We start from the raw sequence: 18,101 nt of genomic DNA, 5'->3' as shown, positions 1-18,101 counted from the left end.
GAATTATCACCGAGCCCCAGTGGCCCGAACCCCAGGGGTGCAGCACGATAACCCCCGGCTTTCTGAAACCGGCAAAAGGCCCCGGTGCTCCTGATAAGCAAGCGCTGAATGCACAGCCCCGCAGGAGCGAGCACGTAGGAGCCGCCGGTGTGCGTGACCGGCCCCACGCGCTCCGGCTGCGGCCGAGGGCGGCTCCAGGTCCTCCTTCAGGAGGACTTTTCCTTTGGGAAGGCATCGCCCGGGGCTCGGGGGGGGCTGCCGGAAAGGGGCACGGAGGGTGCCCCGTGCCGGTGGTGCTGGGGAGGGTGACGGGGGAAGGCACCGGGGAGCCAGGAGCAGCCGTGGTGGCAGCAGGGCCGGTCCCTGCGGTGCTTGTAAGGTCCAACGGGGCCCAACGAAGGCCGCCAGGCTGTAGGCCTTGGTGCAGGGGACGGACGGACAGCGGGGGCCGGTGCCACCGGGGCTCGGTGCCGAGCAGGGGCAGCGTCCCGGGGGGGCGGGCAGCAGGGGTAGGCCCACGAAGCGGCTCTGCCCGGTGCTCCGTGCCTCGCTAGGGGGTCCCGAGACGCAGAGAAGAGCCCCGAGCCCGCCCCGTCCCCCCCCGGCAGCAGGGCTCCCCCCTCGCGGTCCCCCCCCTCCTCCCGGGGCCTTCCCCGCACCGGGGAGCCCCCAAGATGGCGGCCCCCAGCGGCCACTTCCGGCGGCGTTCACGTGACCGCCCGCGCACCGCCTCCCGCCCCGTCACGTGGGCGCCCGCCAAGATGGCGCTGTGCCGGGCGGGGGCTCGCGGCGCACTTTGGCGGCTCGGCCCCGGGCCCGGCCCCGCCTGGGGCCTCCTGGGGCCGCGGCCCGCACGGGGGGCGCTGAGGTGAGCCGGGACCCCCGGTACCGGCCCTAGATCCCCCGGTGCCTCCCCTGGGAACCGGCCCTGGGACCCCTCCCCCTCCCCGGTGCCATCCGGGGGACCCCCTGTGCCTCCCCTGGGTGCTGTCCGTGGTGTCCCGCGTCCCCCCCCAGCCCCCGGTGCTGGCCGTGGACCACTCGGTACCGGTTGTGAGACCCCCACTACCACCCCAGGACCCTCAACCCCTCCCCCCGGTACCGGCCGTGGTGTCCCGTGTCCCCCCCCCAGCTCCCGGTACCGGCCGTGAGACCCCCGGTACAGGCCCTGCACCCCCCCGGGTACCGGCCGCGGTGTCCCGCGTCCCCCCCCCTCCCCCCCGGTACCACCCCCGAACCCCTCACCACCCCCCGATTACCGGCCGTGGTCCCCAGCACCCCCCCGGTGCCCTCAGCTCCCCCCCCCGGACCCGGCTGTGCCCCCCAGCCCTGCCCTGCCACGGAGGCTCCCGGGGCCTCATCCCCCCCCGGGGGAGCTTCGGGGGCGGGGGGGGCAGCGGCCCGGGACCGAGCGAGCTCCTCACCGCCCCCCCCCCGGCCACCCCCCGCCGCAGGATCCCGGTGCGCGGCTGCTCCGCCAAGGCCGGTTCCCGGGGCGCCCTCGCCGCCGTCGTGCAGGGCGTGAAGCGGCTCAACGGGCACTACGAGCGGTTCCTGCAGCGCTGCTTCCCCCGCTTCTACGCGCTCTACGCCACCTTCACCGGAGGTGGGGGCACGGTGGCGGCGGTGAGACCCCCCCCTCCTACCCCCCTCCCTTCCCGCGGGGCCGGGCCGGAGCTCGCCCGGCGCGTTCGGCTTCCCGGGGGAGCCTCAGCGCTGTTCCCGCCGCCGCAGGGATCCGGTCGCTCGTGGTGGAGGTGAAGGAGATCAGGAAAATCAGGCAGAAAATGGCCCGGCAGAGGCTGAGCGCTCAGCAGCTGCCCTACCGCGAGATGGAGAGGCTGCGGCAGGTGCGGCTGCGGGGGGGAGCGGGGCTGTTTTTGGGGGGGGGACACGGGGGGGACACGAGCGATTCCTGCCCCAAATCGGGGCCTGGGAGCCGTGCTCGGGGCCGGGACGCTGCTTTTGGGGGAGCTGTGGGGGTTTTGCCCCCTGGCTGTTTGGTTTTCTGCTGAAAATAAATTCCCGCTTCGGTTTCCACCGCAGTTCCGCAGGGACGTGATCAAGGCCATCCCCGTGGGCGTGCTCGCCATCCCGCCCTTCGCCAACTTCTTGATCATCGTCCTGATGTGAGTACCCCCAGTCCCCGACCAGCGCCCGCCTCAGGGGGGGCTGCGGGCTCCTCTCCCGGCTGGCGCTGGCGTCTTGGGTTTCGTGGAATCGCTTTTTGGAGCGACAAATATAGGCAGGGCGCTCCTCGCTCCGAGGCACCTGCAGCTCGGGGAACCCGGCCGGCATTTCGCTTTCGCAATCCCGCCCGCCACGTGCCCGGGACCCGGCCAGGTCCGTGCTTCTCCCCAGCTCGGCGGGGCACAAACATCCCTGGCACGTCGCTGCCACCCCCAGCTGTCCCCTGGGAGCGCTCCTCTCCCTGCCAGCTCCCCTGGCTCAGGCTTCCCCTGCCTTTCTAAATCCTGGCCGTCGTGCCCCGCGAGCCGGTGAGATTCCCCGCGGGGCTCTCCGCGTCGTGCCGAGCTCCGCGACCGTCGGCGCAGCTGGGAATGCCCTGCTGGGAACGCAGCCGCCCCGCAGGAGCGTGCCGCCCCCCCCCCCCCCCCCGAAGGGCAGGAGCTCACCGCAGCCTTGGGAGGAGCAGATCCCGCAGGGAGAGGAGCTGCCCCGCCGCAGGACGCTGCTTCTGCCTCCGTGCAGCGAGCGAGGCCGTGCCCGGCTGGTGCGTGCGTGAGTCAGCCCCTCCTGAGCCCCCCCCTCTTCTCCCCCAGGTATTTCTTCCCGCGGCAGCTCCTCATCCGCTACTTCTGGACGCCCAGCCAGCAGGTGGAGTTCCTGGACGCCTACCACGCCATCCGCAGCGCGGCATACGCGGAGGTGCTGGAGAGCTTGGCCCTGGCGGCGCGCTCCCTGCCCCAGCCCCAGCTCCAAACCCAGCTGGAGGAGCTCTGCGCCAAGGTGGGCGGGGGGCTGCGGCTCCCCCCCGGGGGCTGAGCGGCTCCCCGGGGGCTCAGCGGTGCCCAGCGCCCCCGGGAGGCATCGGTGACAAGCGCCGGGGCTCTTGCAGGTGCAGCGCGGGTCCCAGCCGCACGCGGCCGAGCTGTACGCTGTCAGAAGCCTCTTTTCGGGGCCCCCCCTGGCCCTGAGCAAGCTGCGTGTCTCCCACGTGGTGAGTGCCGCTCTCCTCCTCCCCGCGGCTGCGCTGTTTTGGGGTGTGGTGTGAGAAAAACCTCATTTTCTCCAGACGGGACCTTCTGGGAAGGTGTTTTATTCACGATGGCAGTGGCGGGCGTCCTGCCAATTAGGGGAACATTTTAGCAAACGAATCCTAACCTTTTATTCCCTACTACCCGACACCTGATCGCCTCCCCTGTTTCCTCACTGGCTGAGTGCTTCAGGTTCACAGCCTACTCGATGCTCCTCTGTACCGTGTATGCACAGGTTTTTTTTCTCCAACCCTTTAATTCCTCCTTTTTCCCTTTTTTTTTTCCTCTCCTTTCTTATGTTTTGGGAACTCGTGATTTTGTTTTACTGCTCCCGCACTGCTCATCCCGTGTTTCTCGAGCTTCCACCTTATTTTGGAGCAGGGAGGCAACAGAGCTCGGAGAAGCGTTCGGAACAGCGACCTGCCCAGCGTTTCTCCGTGCTGTGACTACGCGGCTCCCGTTGGGTGGCTCAGGTTGTGCCCGAGCCGTCCCGCTCCGCGCTTGCGTGGGCTCACGGGGTGCGTGCCTTGTTCTCTGCTCCAGAGGGCCCTGAGCCACGTCCTGTTCCTCACCCCCCGCCTGCCGGCCTTCTTCCTGAGGCACCGCCTGCGCAGCCACGTCCTGGAGATCCGGCACCTGGACCGGGCCCTGCTGCGCCTGGGCTTGGGCCAGCTGTCCGAGGAGGAGCTGAGAGCGGTGAGGGAGGCTCCGGTGCCGAGGAGGGGTCCCAGGGCGCTCCCCTGTGTGACCCCGGGGCCCGTTGCTGCCCCCCCATTTTTCTTCCCCCCCCCCCCTCCCGTGCAGGCTTGCTACCTCCGGGGCTTGAACTCGACGCACCTCGGCATGGCTGAGTGCAGAGCGTGGCTGGAGCAGTGGCTGCGGCTCTCCTGCAAGCTGCAAGGTGAGGGTGGCCGAGCGGCAGCTCCTGCCTGCTGGGGTCGGGGGGGGGGGGGGGGAACGCGTTTTGGGGAGGTTTCGCTGGAGTTTGGCTGGGAAAAGGCTCAGGGCGCAGCACCTGGGGAGTGGGACGCGGGCTGTGTGCCCCCTGAGAGGAGGACATGGGTGGGGGCTGAGGGGCCCTCGTGGCAGCAGGCCTGGGGGAAGCAAAATGGGAACGGGAGGGAAATAAAGGACAGGGAACAGAGCAAAAAGCCCCTGGGGAGCCCCCCAGACCCCGGAGAGGGGACAGGGAGCCCCCCAGCCCCCCGGGGAGGGGATGAACACGCCGGGAGCGGTTTGGTTTGCAGCCTCTGCTCCCTGCCGCTCACCCCCTGCCCTTGTGGTGCAGTGTCCGAGGTGTCCCTGCTGGCCAACAGCATGGTGCTGCTGTCCCTCAACTACCTCGGGGCCAAGGAGTGAGCGCGGGGGGGGCCCCGGCTGCGACCCCTCACCTGCGGCATCGCGGGGGGGATTTCGCTCCCCCGCCACGGCCCTGGCACCTCGGGCAGAGTTTCGGCGGTGCTGGGCAGAGCCTGGAGCCGACCAGCGGAGCCCCGCGCGCCCTCCGGCCACCGCTGCACCCCGAGGTGCAGCCACGCAGGTGAAGGGGGGTCCCCGTCCCTCCGTGCTGTCCCCGCTGCCCCTCACGGCTCCGTTTCACCTCCTGACCTGCATCACTTTACGGATGGGGGGGGGAACAGGCGTCCCCCCCTGCCTCCGGGAGCTTCCCGTAGCGCCTCCTCGTAGTGGGTTGTGCTCAGCTTGGGTCCTGCTGCCCTCTTCCCTGGTGCGGAGGGGATCCTGGGGTCGTTTACTGAAGTCTTAATGCAAACAGCTCCTGAAGGGGGGCGAGGGCCAGCCCCCGGCTCCCCCGGGACCTGCATGGGGGGGGGGGGGGGTCCCTGTGTTTTGTTCCCAGGGCTGGGGGTCAGCCCCTGCCCTGCACCGAACCGCTGCGGCCACGGACGGCGCTGGGAAGGACCGAGCTGCACCGGCGGCAAGGACACGGCCTCCGGCAGCGCTCAACACCGGCAGCGCCCTGCCCCGCTCGGGTTCTGCCCCGCGCTTTGGGCTCCTCGGGAAAGGATTTGGGGGCAAGAGGCCGGCAGCAGCCTGCGGCGTGCTCCCCCCGTGTCCCCGAGGGACTAAACCCAGCCTCTCACCACCTCTGTCCTAGCGCGGTCTGTGCATGAGAGACTCTGGAGTGAATTTCAACCTGCTTTACGTGTTTTATTAAAGACAAAAGCAAGCGAACCGCTCGCCTGGCTCTAAAACAGCTGCATCAGTCCCTGCGCCTGCTTGCCTTTCCCCACGGAAGCTTCCTGCTGCCCCAGCTCTGTTTTTGCCCCGAGCAAAAACAGCCTGCTTTTAACGCCCTTTAAGCCCAAAGCGACTCCCGGTGCAAGTTTGAGCATTTCTTTATTTTTACACTTAAATATTCTCTTTAAATACAGCATTATCACCATGGAAAGAACGTAAAAGGCCAAAAAAAAAAATAAAAAATGCGGAGGACCTGACAAGCGTTGGATTCACACTGGAACCGGAAAGAAAAAAAATGCCACCTGCGTACAGTGTGTGAGAGATGGGGGCGAGTTAGGAGGAGCAGGGTCAGGATTTAAATAGGAGGAGCTGGGCTGGGGCCGGGGGGGGGCAGGCTGGGGCCGTGTGCCGGTGGCACCGCTCCCGAGCAGCCCAGTAGCACCAGTGGGGGCTGACGGGTTCGTCACGCAGCTGATGGGTCAGTAAGAGCCGGCGTGGTGCCAGCGTTAGTGTCAGTGAGTGTCGAAAACGAACGAAAAAGGCAGAAATGCACTTCCATTGCACTATTAACAGCATAGTTATCTTTGTAAAAATAGAATAAATCCTATTAGTTCTTTGCTTAGTGTGAGCGCGCCCAGCCCAGCCCGGCGGGCGTCCTGCCCTCGGGTCTCGCGCGCAGCCCAGCCTCGCTGCCTGACCCGGCTTCGGTTGTGGCTGCGGTGTCCGAGCTGGGGAGCGCTGAAGTCATTTAAACGAAAGGAAAAACCAAGAAAACACCCCCCCCGCCCCCCCCCCCCCCAAAAAAAAAAAAAACTCCAAAGATTTAATCCTATTCAAGTGTCACCGTTTGCTCTGGCTTGGCAGCGCAGAGTTTTGCACAGGAGGCTGCCCACCCCGTGCCCTTGCTGGCTGGGGAACGGGGCCGGCACAGCGGGGGCACGGCAGCCCCCCAGGACGGAGGGCGGGGGGGGCACGGCCCTGGGTAAGGCGTCGTTCCTCCCAGAGCCCGAGCGGGGACGTAGCCCTTGGGTCCCGGCCGTGCCGGTAAGGCAGGAGGGAGCGCGCTGGGGCAGGAGGCACCGAGCCCCAAAGCCAGAGCCCCCCCCCCCCCCCCCCCCCCCAGTCACCGGGGTCTGTCCCGCCCCCCCCCCCCAAGCTGCACCCCTCCCGGGCTCTGTGCGAGCCTGCGGAGAATGGGGGGACGGCCCTGGGCACACGAAGCCGCCCACGGAGCTGCTGTGTGCCACCCGAGGCCCCGCTGCAGCCGCTCGGAGGGGCACCAAAAGGTCCCAGCCTGCCACCGGCGTGGGTGGGAGCGGCTCAAAGGCATCCCGCCCCCCCCCCCCCCCCCCGACCCCAGCGAGCGGTCACCAAGCAGAAGCAGGAGAAGAGCCGTGAAACAAAACGAAGCCCGAACAATTAAAGCACTTGTGCAGAACACAGTTTGTCCCAGTCCGCTCTCTCCGCTCCCCAGGGCTGGGGGGGGGGGGGGGGGGGGGAACACAAACGTCCCTTTGGAGTGGGGGGGCTCCTGCCAGCAGCAGCGTTCGCAAAGGAAATGAGAGGGTGGTGGCGGCCCGGGGCTGTATTGGGTTTCCATCCTCCGGCGGCAGGAGGAAGCTTGTGGGCAGCAGGGAAAGGCTTCAGGAACAGCTTCGGAGCTCGGCACCTTCTCCTCCGCTCCGGCACGGCAGTCGGGGACTCCCGGGGGGGGTTCCGTGTGCCCCTCTCCTTCCCCTCGCTGCAGTCTCCCTGCGAGGTTTGCTCAGCTGCAGTCCGTCTGCGCCCTCGGGCAGGGGGTGCTCGAGGTGTGGCTGGGGCTGGAGCAGCGCAGAGCTCCCGTCCCCAGGTCGGATGGCGTTGTCCCACCGGGGGGGGGAGATGGAAACCGCTGCAGAAGGGCAGGGGAGCTCTGCTGCTCGCTGGGTCCTGCCAAACTCCCCTCGGCCCCGCGGGGTTGGTGTGAGGAGCTCGAAGGAGCAGCGCTGGGGAACAAACCCCCGGGGGGCTGCAAAGTGCTTTCACCGCCCGGCGAGGGGGCAAAGCGGACGCGCTCGCCTCTGCCCCTCCTGCAGGCTGGTGGGGGCGGATGGACGGACGGACGGACGGACGGGGCTCTCCTCCCACCGCGCTGCCTCCGCGGCACGGAGCCGGGTGTCGTTAAAAGCAATGAGGTGATGAGAAAAAAACCTTCCAGGAGAGTTTGTGGGCCGTCTTCTCCCCCTGTTGTGCAGCTAAAGGGAGGTTAGGGACCTCTCCCAGCAGCGCGGGGTCTTCACCGCTCTGTCCCTGCCCGCCCGAGGTCTGCCCGGGTGCGACGGGGCAGTGCCGGACAGGAGGGGCTGGTGCAGCACCTGGAGAGATGCGAGGCTGCGGCACAGCCCGGTAAACATTCAACACATTAAAAAAAAAAAACTAAACTAAAAAGGTTGTCTTCTGTTTAAAAGACAAGGGGAGAAGGTGCCCAGGCGGGCGCTGCAGCAGGGCAGCTGCAGAGGCGGAGGACGGGGAGAAGCAGGAGGCTGCGTTCGCATGCGGACGGCAACCGAGCGGCCGCGGATGGTGGCCGAGCCCCGAAACCGTCCCTGCTGGGCTGGCGGTGAGAGGAGGGCGAGCAGCGGGGCCGCGGCCACCTGAAAGCAGCCGAGCACGGAGGCCTCGAGTCTACTGCTCCGAGACGCGGCCACGCGGCGTGGTCCCGGGGAGTGCACCCAGTGCCAAGCACAAGGAGCCGCCTCCGAGCAGCACCCGCCTGGGCTCGTTTAAAATCACCTGTACAAAGCAGCCCTGCTCCCCTCCCACCCCCCCGCAATTAAATAACCTCGCGTGGCCGCTGCTGGTCTGTAAAATAATTGTTAATAAATAGAGGAAGGGGTGCCCGCGGCCGCTCAGACGGGCAGGGCAGCTCCCAGCGCGCGCTCCTCGGCGTCGGGCAGCTCCCGCGCTCGCTCCAGGGCTTGCTCCGGTGCAGGGGACGGAGAGTTTGTGCAGGAGGGAGCGGCGGGTGCCGCACGGCAGCCCTCACCAGCAGCTGCAGCCTCCGGAGCTGGGGCTTTTGCCGCTTCTCCCTTGCTCAGAGCAGCAGCGGCTCGGCCGCAAGTCACCAGCGACGCCACGGGGACGGAGATGACGCTCAGGTCCTTCTCGCTCGGGTACGTCGGGGGCACCTCCAGCTCCTCGGGGCCGCTCTCGCCCTTGGTGCCCAGCACGGAGCGCTGCTCCACCTGGTAGTAGACCACCGGGCCACCGTTCAGGTAGGGCTGGTTGCCCGCCGCCGCCTGCTCGGTGCCGTCGGCAAAGCAGAGGACGGAGGAACCCGGTGGCAGCTGGGCTTGGATGAGGATGGGGGCGGCGAGGCCGGGGCACAATACCTCCGGCACGGCCAGGGGCTCCTCCAGGATGCAGACACCCAAGCTCTCCACGCCGGAGCTGCTGCTCGAGTCTTCCTCGGCCTTCAGCCTCTCCAGCTCCTCCGCCGTCTGCAGGTGCATGACGGCCGTCTCGTTCTCCGCCATGAACTCCTGGAAGTCCTGCGTCTCCGGCGGCTGCGTCCCCGGCCAGGCGCTGCCGGAGCCCTGTGCTGCTGCCGCCGCCGCCGCCGCCTCCTCCTCGGCAGGCCGGGCTCCCTGGCGCTTGTTCTCCAGCTCCAGCTTCATGATGGTGTGGAGGTAGTGAGTCCGCACCCGGATGGGGTTGAATTCGATGCGGCCGGCCATGTTCCCGCAGCCGTCCCGCGAGCAGCCGCAGGGGAAGGACATGCGGTCCACCTGCGAGAGGGAGACGCCGCAGCTGAGGACGGCGGCGCCGGGAGCACGCGTGACGGCGATTTCTGCCTCCTGAACCAGCCCCACCAGCGCCCAAACGCCATCCCACAACAGGGGCTCAACCCCTGGGAGGGTTTTCCCTGCAAGGGGTCCCCAAAACAAGGCTGGGGCTGCGCGCCCGCCTCCTCCAGTCCCTTCTCAGCCCTCCACGTCTCACGGAGGGCCCGGCGCCGCGGGCAGGCCGCAGGCTGGGCGCTGGCAGCTCCCACCCCGACTCACCTGGCATTTGATGCCCGCCTGGCTGCAGGCGCAGGCCTCGGGGTCGCAGTAGAGGCGGCAGTCGCAGCCGCACTCCTCCCGTGACAGGCGGATGGCCCGCAGCTCCTGCTTCTCCTCGGCGTCGATGCGGTGCACGCCGGAGGCGCGGAGCAGTGCCCGGCGCCGCTTGGTGGGCAGGGGCTGCAGGAAGAAGTAGTCGTCCACCTCCACGTTCTCCACGTCGATGTCGTCGTCTGAGACGTCCTCCAGCGTCAGCCCCTCCGCCTCCTCGGACTCCACCGTGCCGTTCTTGGTGAGCTGTGGGGCGGGGGGACAGCGCTGAGACCCCGCAGCGATGCTGGGGGGGCTGCGGGTCCCCTGGGGGGCAGCGCCAACCCCGACTGCGCACCTCGGGGCAGAGCCAGTGGGAAGGATCGAGCCCGTGCCCATCCCCAGCCCCCTGGTCCCATACAGCGGTTTACAGGAAAAAAAATATGAAGGAGTTTAGAGCAGAGGCTCCGCCGCCTTCCCTCCTCCCCGCAAGGAGCATGACAAAAGGAGGTCGCCGCTTCCTAAAAATACCCGGGCCCTGGGAGAGGAGGGTTTGGGGATGAAACTTCGCCTCCCTGCCGGGGTCCGTCCCGTTCTCGGCCCCCAAACCCTGGCACCAAGGGCGCGCGGCCCCGCTGCTCCCCGGGGAGATGCAGCCGGACCCAGGGGCCGTCGCCAGCCCCTCCGGCCCCCGTGGCTCCACCAGCAGCGCACGGAGCCGGCGGAAAAGCCTGTGCTAAGAAAAAAATGGTAAAACCCGAGGCGGCCGGCTGGGCCTGCGTCCCTCTGCCAAGCGCGTTGTCATGGCAGCAGCAGCCTGATTAAAGGCTGGCTTCGCCGACAGCATCCGCGCTAACGAAGCCCAGCCCCGAGGCAACGCCCAAGGGCGCGCACCCTGCGCCTGTAATTGGGGACGGGTTGGGGAGCAGGCAGAGCCACCCGGACCCGGATCCTCCCTGGGCACGGCCGCCTCCCAGACTGGAATTTCCACTGGCACAGACCCGGAGAGGTTTGTCCGGGCTCTCCAGGAGGGAAGGGGGGAGTGACAGAGCAACCGGGCAGTAAGAGCAGCAGCAACAGAAAGAAGAGGTAACAGGAGAGAAGAGGAAGCAAAAAAATAAAAAAAAAAGGCACAGAACAGAGCTAAACTATCCCAAATCCGCACGGAACAGCAGCCCGGATCCCCCCCTCCCCGTGCGCTCCCTTTGCCGAAGCCCGGGGGCAGCTCCCGGCCGTACCTTCATTTTCTTGGCGTGGAGCTTCTCCTCCTTGAGGTGCTCCCGCAGGATCTCCCGGTGGTTCACCTCCTGCTCCTGCGCGAACTCGCAGAGCGTGTAGCGCCGCACCGAGTTGTGGCGCTGCGCCATGCCCAGGGAGCTGCCGCCCTGGCTGGGCACGCTGGTGAAGCCCTGGCGCCGGGCGAAGTAGTACACCGTCACCTGGTCGAAGCGCACATTCTTCCTGCGCAGCTGCTTCTGCCTCTTCAGGATGGAGGTGGCTGCGGGGAGGGCGAGCCCAAGGGGGGGTTGGAGCAGAAAGAAAGCCCGCTCGGCGGCCCCGCGGCGGCCTCCCACCCCCGGAGAGCGGCGTCTCCACGCCCCCCGCCGCGTGGAGGGCGCCTCGCTCGTGCCAGCAGCCCTGGGCTGGCTCGCGGAGACTTGGCTGCGCCCACCCGGGCTGCTGCTGCCACGTAGACAAATCCCATTAATTCGGGTCCCCTCGCAATGCCCTCACCCCGTTCAGACACCCAAACGTTTTGGTAGGGGCTGGAAAAGGAGCGGGAGGAATAAAGGCTCGGGGACGGACACTCGCCATCTCCCAGTTGGCAAGGGATGAGCGTGGGGAGAGCCGAGGTGGCACAGCGGCACCGCCAGGGACCGTCCCCGTCCCCGTCCCCGGCCACTCACGTATGAAGCCGGTGGAGCTGGAGGGGTTGACGCTGTCGCAGCTGTCGGCGCTGTCGCTGTTGGAGATTTCATCGTCCGAGTTGGAGGCCGGGGAGCCCACGTCCGCATCCTCGAACTTCCTCTTGAGGCCGCCGCTCGTGATCGCATCCATTTGGCCGCGGCTCGCATGGAGAGCGGGCGCGCAGCGGGCGGGGGGGGACCTGCCACCGGCTCCCCGGCGCCAGCCCCAGCTGCCGGCAGGCTTGCCGTGGACCTGCGGGCACGGGGAAAGAAAGTCAGCACCCAGGGACCGAGCCCGATCCCTTGCTCCTCACCGGAGCACCCGCAGCCCGGGGAGGGTAACGGTCCCCAGCCCTGCTGCTGCCGTGCTCTCAGGATGCAGAGCTGCGACGCCCCGGCAGCGCTCGTGGATAAGCAAAGCGACACCCAGAGTGCCCCAAAGCTTCCCCCCTCCAGCCAGGAGAGCTGCGAGACCCATGGGACCCAGCTCAGAGGCCCCGAGAACTGTTAAAAAACGGCCGATTTTCAGGCAGAGCCCTCAGGACGGAGCCTGGCAAGGAGGTGGCAGGGACCCGTGGGCCGGAGGAGCCCAGCCCGGATCTGGGGAGGGCCCAGGAGCAGAGGTGAGCTCCTCCTGCCCACGTTTAATTCGCATTTAACACGTTTGATTCGCAGTTAAACGACCGCAGCGCTTCCCACGAGCCGCAGACTGGCCGAGAGCCGGACTCAGACCGATCCGTAACCCCCCATCAAAGGGAAACCCCTGGTTTGTAGCACCCAGGAGCATCCGAGCGACGCGCCGGGGACTGAGCAAAGCCACCTCTGCCGGGGAGGCCGTCGGTCTCTGCATCTCCAAAATCTACAGCCCGAGCTGCTCCCGGCGCATCGTCCCCCGCCGCCGGCCCCGTGCGAGGTGCTCAGGACGCGGAGCCGCCGGATCTCGCTGGGAAGCCTGGAAGCGCTGGGCAAGGGGGGGGATTTCGGGGAGCCCCCGGGGGGGGAAGGCAGAGCCGAGGCTGCTGTGGACGCGGGCGGCTCCGTCCCTGTCCCTCTGTGCAGCAGCGCCGGTTCTCATGGCAACGGAACAAACGGCTGCGGGAAACTGCCGGCAGCGTCCGTCCGTCTGTCTGTCCGTCCGTCCACCGGAGACGTGGATGCGCCCCGAGGAGCCCCCAGCCCCCTCAGTGCTGCGGAGGAGCCCGTTTTCTGCCCCAAAAAGACAGCGCTGGCGGAAAGCCACGGGGAGCTCGCCGGTGTCCGCGCCCCGCAGCACAATTTGCCCCCACTCGGATGAGCCCAGGCTGCACGGATGCTGTGGTGTGGGCTTAAAATCAGCTTTTTTTTTTTAAGGGGAATTGGTTCTGGTTAATCGTGGTGCTGGAGAGGGGAAAGGAGCAGCTCTGGAAGCAGCGTGGTGCTGATCTAACTGCGCTGTGCCTGCACGCGGACAGGGACGAGCCCCAAAAGTAAAGTGAGGGCATAAAACAGCTGCTCGAGCACCCCTGCCCCAAGGAACCAGCACCACGTCCCTTGTGCCACCGTGTCCCTTTCCAAACCGGCCCCCTGTCCCTGGCCTTGGCGCTTCCTCATCCCCGTGTCCCGTTTTCGGGGGCAACTTTGCCCCTGGAGCTGGTGGCCACGCACCCCCCATCAGCTTCCTTTCGGGAAGGAGCTCGCTGGTGAGCACAGGGGGAGGTTCCTGCTGTCCCTGCAATCCCCGACACCAGCAGGGGTGGATGAAGGAGGAACACCCCACGAGCCTCCTCGTTTCCTTGGGGCTGGGCCAGGACGCTGACGCCGATCCCTCCCTGCTCGTGGCTCCCTAGCTCTCCATCCTTTCCCCGGGACGGGGGCGGCAGCAGCCCCCGCACGATGCCCGCAGCGGGACGTGGGCTCTGTCCGTCCGCTGGCTCAAGTTACCCTTCCGAAATAGAAAGTGCGCTCGTGAAAATGTCCCGGGCACGGATGCGAGGGGCACAAAGGCGCCGGATGCGTAACGGAGCCGTTCACAGCCCGCAAGGGGGGGACCGGGACCCTGACCCGGGCGTTGCGGGGGGGACGTTGTGGCACCCCCGTCCTCCCTGTTGCTTGTCCCCTGCAGGTTCCCTTTGGTTTTGGGCAGGAGGTAAAGCCTCGAGGAGGGAATTTGACTGGAACGGAGAAAGGAGAAACTTCCCTCGCACGCCGGCCAGAGGTTTCCATGCTGAGCTCCGCGGGAAGCCATCACACGACACCAATTCCCCTTCTTTCCGCTATTAAACCACGCCGAAAGGAGCTAAACTAAAAATATTAATTTTTCCATGTCAACAGTCGCTGGAATTGCCCTTGGGAGCAGGAGCAGGGAGGGCTTTGTGCAAGCGAGGAGGGCGGCGGGGCGACGAATGCTCCGGGGCGCTGCTCCGGCCGCGAGGCCCCAAAATCTGAGGCAACCGCGGGCAGAGGCGCTCGCAGGGCCCAGGGGAGCAGCTGAGGGCTCAGGGCAAGCACCCACTTTTGGTTAACGAGCTGGGGTGACCACGAGGCACTAACGACGGAGCCAAAAAGCCGAGCTGCTGGCGCGCAGCCGTGCTCGGGCTGGGGCTGCCATCACCTCCTTGGTGACACTGGGGCAGTCCCGGCCCCGCTCTGCATTCTCCTGGCTGCCTGCTTCGGTTTTCCTCCCTCCGCCTGCCGTGGAAGCGTTCCTCCCACGGCCGGGGACGGCTCAGGCTCGTCGTGGCACACGGCAGGAGCCTGGAGGACGTTGGCCACGTCTCAGGCGCTCTCCGTGCAGAAATCCCCGCAGTCCGTGCGCAGTTCTATCCCAGGCAGCGGCAGCGAGCGGTGCCCGTGGGGACCCTCGGGGGCTGCGCCTGTGGACACCCTCCACGGACACCCCCGAAGCGGCAGGGCTGGGGGGGGCGAAGCAGGAATTCGAGCCCAGCACCTCGCAAGGCTGGAGCGGGAGCAGCGCCTTCGGGCGCGGCGGCGCCGGCACTGGGTTTTTGGAGGGGGCCGAGTTGGGTTAAGTGGCCTGAAAAGAGCAAGAAGCCAAAGCCTGCGAAGGCTCCCGGGTTCTAGGATGTCAAGAGGCGTCGAACACCCAACCCACATGGAATAACCCCAAATTCCAGCCTGGAAGGAAGATGACCTTTGCTGATCTATGGGTGTGGGAAGGAGCCCTCCCGCTCCCCGCAGCGCGGCCGGGGCTGAGCCCGCACAAAGCCCAGCACCACTCGGAGAAACGCCAGCGTCCATCCGTCCGCCTGTCCATCCGTCCGTCCACCCTCTGCCCACTAATCCCACGCCGGAGAGCAGCTCCTCGGCCGGCAGCGAGGCAGCAAAGGCCGATTGTTTCAGCAGATGGAAGAGAAGAGGGAGGGAGGGAGGGATGGAAACGCCCGCAGGGGGCTGTGGGAAGAGGACGGAGGGGGGCGAGCAGCGGGGAGACCCCCCCCCCCCCCCCGATTTATCGACACCAGTGGAAAAAGCGGCCCCGGCTGAACTGGGCTCACCGGGGGCGCACGCACGTGGGCATCGGCAGCAGCCCCGCACAAGCAGAGGGCAATGCGCAGCCGTCGAGCCTCCCTGCGCCCCAGGAGAAGCACCTCGGCCCCGCCACTGTTAATGTCTAAGGCCGCAGCACAGCGGGCAGGATAAAGCCAGGGAGGGAGGAAAACAACCCCAAGGAGCCCATTTTATTCCGCTGCAGCGCCGAGCTCAGCATCCCCTGCGAAGGCAGCACTGCAGCACGAGGCAGAACCGGCAGGGGAGAGGATTTCGGCGATTTCCCTTCCACCCGAGACAAGGGGCAGCGATTTCACAGAGGGAAAAGGTCTCCGCCGCGGGCCAGGCTCCTGCTCCCCCGGCTTGAAACCCACCCCGCAGGGGCTCGGCCGGCGCTCGCCGCGCTGCAGCAGGAGCGGCGCTGCCGGGGATGACGCGGCAGCAGCGCCGCAGAGCCGCCGCAGCGAGATGCCGGCCCCAGAGGAAGCTGCAGAGCGCGCCGGGGGCTCGGACAGACGGACACCGGCGGCTCGGACAGACGGACGCCGGCCGCACAGCCCCGCAGCTCAGCGGTGGCACGCAGCGGACGCCCTCCACAGCTCCCCAGGATGCGCGGACGCACACCCAACGCACCCAGCCTGCGGAGCGGCTGCTTGCAGCCAAGGGAGAGCAAAAAAAAGAGAAGAAAACCCTGGTCCTCGCTCCGCAGCTCCTCCGAAAGCGGCCGAGGCGCTGGGCTCCCTCCCCAAGCCCTGCGGAGCACCCCCGGGATGGCTCGGCCTTGGGCCCAGCCCCTGGGAAAGGGCACGGCTCGGCGGGCAGAGCGTGGCACCGCCTGCCCCAAGGGGGCTAATCGAGCACGGAAGGCGCTGACGCCCGACGAGCTCCGCAGAATTAACCCCGGCACAAGGGTCCGGGACCTCGCCGAGTCCAGACACCGCCCCAGGGCCGAAGCAGGGATCCACAGAGGAGAGACGAAACCACCTCCAGCGCGGCGGGCCCGTCCCCCAAGGGGCAGCCACTTTGCAAACGCGACGCGTTCAGGGGTCGCCGCTCCGCTTGTTTACAAACCACTCGGCAGAGGCTTCCCAAAGCGTTCGGTCATCGGCCCAGAGATTTAGGGACCCGCTGCGCCCCGAGCCGTCCCCGTTTCGGAGGGCGCTGTGCTCTGGGGAAGCCCCCGGGTCGGGGCTCAGCGCTCCTGCCACCAGCGGGGCCGGAGCGAACGGCCGGCCTCGCCTTTGCCCCCGCACCACGGTTCGGTTCCTCTCCTGCGCTGCGAGCGGAGCCAGCGCATCAATCTGGGCTACGGCTCCCCCGGCAGCGGCACCACCAGCGCCTTACGCAACGAGCATCAAAATTAGCAGCGACGGGCCCAGGTCGGCCTAGCGCAAGGGCCCCAAAATCGCGTCTCCGGGCACGCCGCGGCCAGGCTGAGCTTCCCACGCCGCCGCCGGGCCTCCTTGGGGCGGTGAGACGGGCAGGGTGGAAAAGGCTGGCCCCGAAAAGCAACACGGGGCCCTTGCCCGGTGCTCACACTGAGCCGCCGATGCTGGGCCCACCCCGTGAGGTCTCGCCCCGAAGACCTCGAGGCCAAGGGCACCGCAAGGCGCTCCGAGGGAGGCCGAAGGCCAGCACGCCGCGAGGAGGAGCGTGAGGAGCACGCCGTGCCCTGCCCTCGCAGCTCCTCCCAAAAACCCCATGGAGGGCCGGGGCCGCCTCGCAGCAACGGCTGGGGAGGAACCCGGTGGGCACCGGGGCACCGAGAGGCCTTGGGCAGCCCCCGTCCCCCCCGCAGGAGGCAGAGGGGGCTGGGCTGGGCTGGGCGGAGGCCGCCAGCTGCCTCAGCCCCCCAGAATTGTCCCCACACCACCATGGGGCTGTCAGCGCCTTCCCTGGGGGCTCGCAGTGAACACTGAGGATCCCCCGAGCTATCCCCGAGGACCCCCCCGAGCTGTCCCCAGCCCCAAGCCACCCTGGCAGCTCCGTGCCCGGGGTCTCCTCTGTGCCCCCATCCCGGCTCCTTCATGCCCATGACCGCGGCCCCACCGCTCGGGGCCCTCCTGGGGGGGCTCCCCAAAAGCCCAGGGCTGGCTGCCCCTCCCCTGGCACCCCAACTCTCAGAGGGGTGACAGCCACGACCCCCCCACCCTGCAGCCCAGTGCCAAGGGCACCCTCGGCCTCGCACCCTATGGGGTGCCCAGCACCACCCCACGTCCTCCATAAGCATGAGGCCCTACGCTCCTCACAGCCCCCCCAGCTATAAGGGCCTCCCCATCTCTTACAGCCCCCCTAAACACACATCCCTTACGGACCCCCCAGACAGCAAAGGGACGATCCCAGCTGCAAGAGACCCCCATCCCCTAGAGGCCAAGGGCTGCAGAGCCCCCCACGTCCCCTATAGCTCCCCCATCCCCTATAGGGCCTCAGCTGCAGACCCCCCCTCACCCCCTGCAGGCCCCCAGCTGCAGAGCCCCCCTCATCCCTATAGGTCCGCAGCTGCAGAGCCCCCCCCATCCCCTATAGACCCCCCCATCCCCTATAGGCCCCCAGCTACAGAGCCCCCCCCCCATCCCCTATAGACCCCCCATCCCCTATAGGCCTCCCCCAACCCCTATAGGGCTCCAGTTGCAGACCCCCCCCTCACCCCCTGCAGACCCCCATCTGCAGAGCCCCCCATCCCCTACAGCCCCCCCATCCCCTATAGGCCTCCCCCATCCCCTATAGGCCTCCCCCATCCCCTATAGCCCCCCCCACCCCCCATCCGCAGCCCCCTCCCCACAGGCCCAGTCCCATAGGGTCCACCGCCTGCCGCCCCCCCACTCACCGGCTCCCCGGGGCGAGGCGGCGGCGGCGGCGGGGCCTTGGGGAAGGGGGCCCGGGGGGGGGGGGCCCCGAGGCCAGGGTCCGGCGGCGGGGCGGGGCCGGCGGGGCGGGGGCGGCCCCCGGGGCGGCTCGGCGCTGGGGCTGCGGCCGCGCGGACCCGCCCCGCCGCGGCTCGCCGACAACAATGGGGCCGCCGGCCCCGCGCCGCCCCTAATATACCCCGCGTCACGTGACGGCCCCGCCCTCGCCCCCGCCGCGGGGCGCGTCGGGAAAGCGAGTTCGACGGCGTGAAGGGAGCCGGGAGCGGGAAAGGGCGGCCGCGGGGGGCGATGGGAGATGTAGTGCGGAAGTGGGCGCCGGGCCTGGCGTGCGGTGTTGCGCCAGCTGCCCCA

General features: G+C 68.1%; 2 protein-coding genes across 4 annotated transcripts; one reads left to right on the top strand and one right to left on the bottom strand.

The window, feature by feature from the left end:
- The first annotated feature begins 78 nt into the window (after positions 1 to 78).
- LETMD1 (LETM1 domain containing 1) lies at positions 79 to 5,408 on the top strand. Of its 2 annotated transcripts, none has more exons than XM_080570674.1 (9): positions 79 to 868; positions 1,455 to 1,606; positions 1,735 to 1,850; positions 2,047 to 2,129; positions 2,784 to 2,970; positions 3,080 to 3,181; positions 3,762 to 3,914; positions 4,023 to 4,119; positions 4,507 to 5,408. In XM_080570674.1, exons 1-9 carry the CDS (start codon positions 675 to 677, stop codon positions 4,575 to 4,577), a joined length of 1,155 nt encoding a protein of 384 aa, XP_080426800.1. In that variant the 5' UTR covers positions 79 to 674; the 3' UTR covers positions 4,578 to 5,408. The 2 variants fall into 2 exon arrangements, with proteins under 2 accessions (XP_080426800.1, XP_080426799.1); XM_080570673.1 differs by having other exon boundaries at positions 3,600 to 3,914.
- Positions 5,409 to 5,559: 151 nt separating this feature from the next.
- CSRNP2 (cysteine and serine rich nuclear protein 2) lies at positions 5,560 to 17,836 on the bottom strand. Of its 2 annotated transcripts, XM_080570663.1 has the most exons (6): positions 17,711 to 17,836; positions 11,398 to 11,650; positions 10,729 to 10,988; positions 9,461 to 9,757; positions 8,789 to 9,184; positions 5,560 to 8,641 (listed from the first exon to the last, which is right to left on the bottom strand). In XM_080570663.1, the coding sequence occupies exons 2-6, from the start codon at positions 11,546 to 11,548 to the stop codon at positions 8,306 to 8,308; spliced, it is 1,440 nt and encodes a 479-aa protein (XP_080426789.1). In that variant the 5' UTR covers positions 11,549 to 11,650; positions 17,711 to 17,836; the 3' UTR covers positions 5,560 to 8,305. The 2 variants fall into 2 exon arrangements, with proteins under 2 accessions (XP_080426789.1, XP_080426788.1); XM_080570662.1 differs by having other exon boundaries at positions 5,560 to 9,184.
- Positions 17,837 to 18,101: the final 265 nt, after the last annotated feature.

The sequence above is a fragment of the Anser brachyrhynchus genome (genome assembly GCF_964034855.1).
Source record: "Anser brachyrhynchus genome assembly, chromosome: 29".
NCBI classification, from domain to species: Eukaryota; Metazoa; Chordata; class Aves; order Anseriformes; family Anatidae; genus Anser; species Anser brachyrhynchus.
Note: the sequence above shows the minus strand (reverse complement) of the source record. Positions and strands in the feature narration are given on the sequence as shown.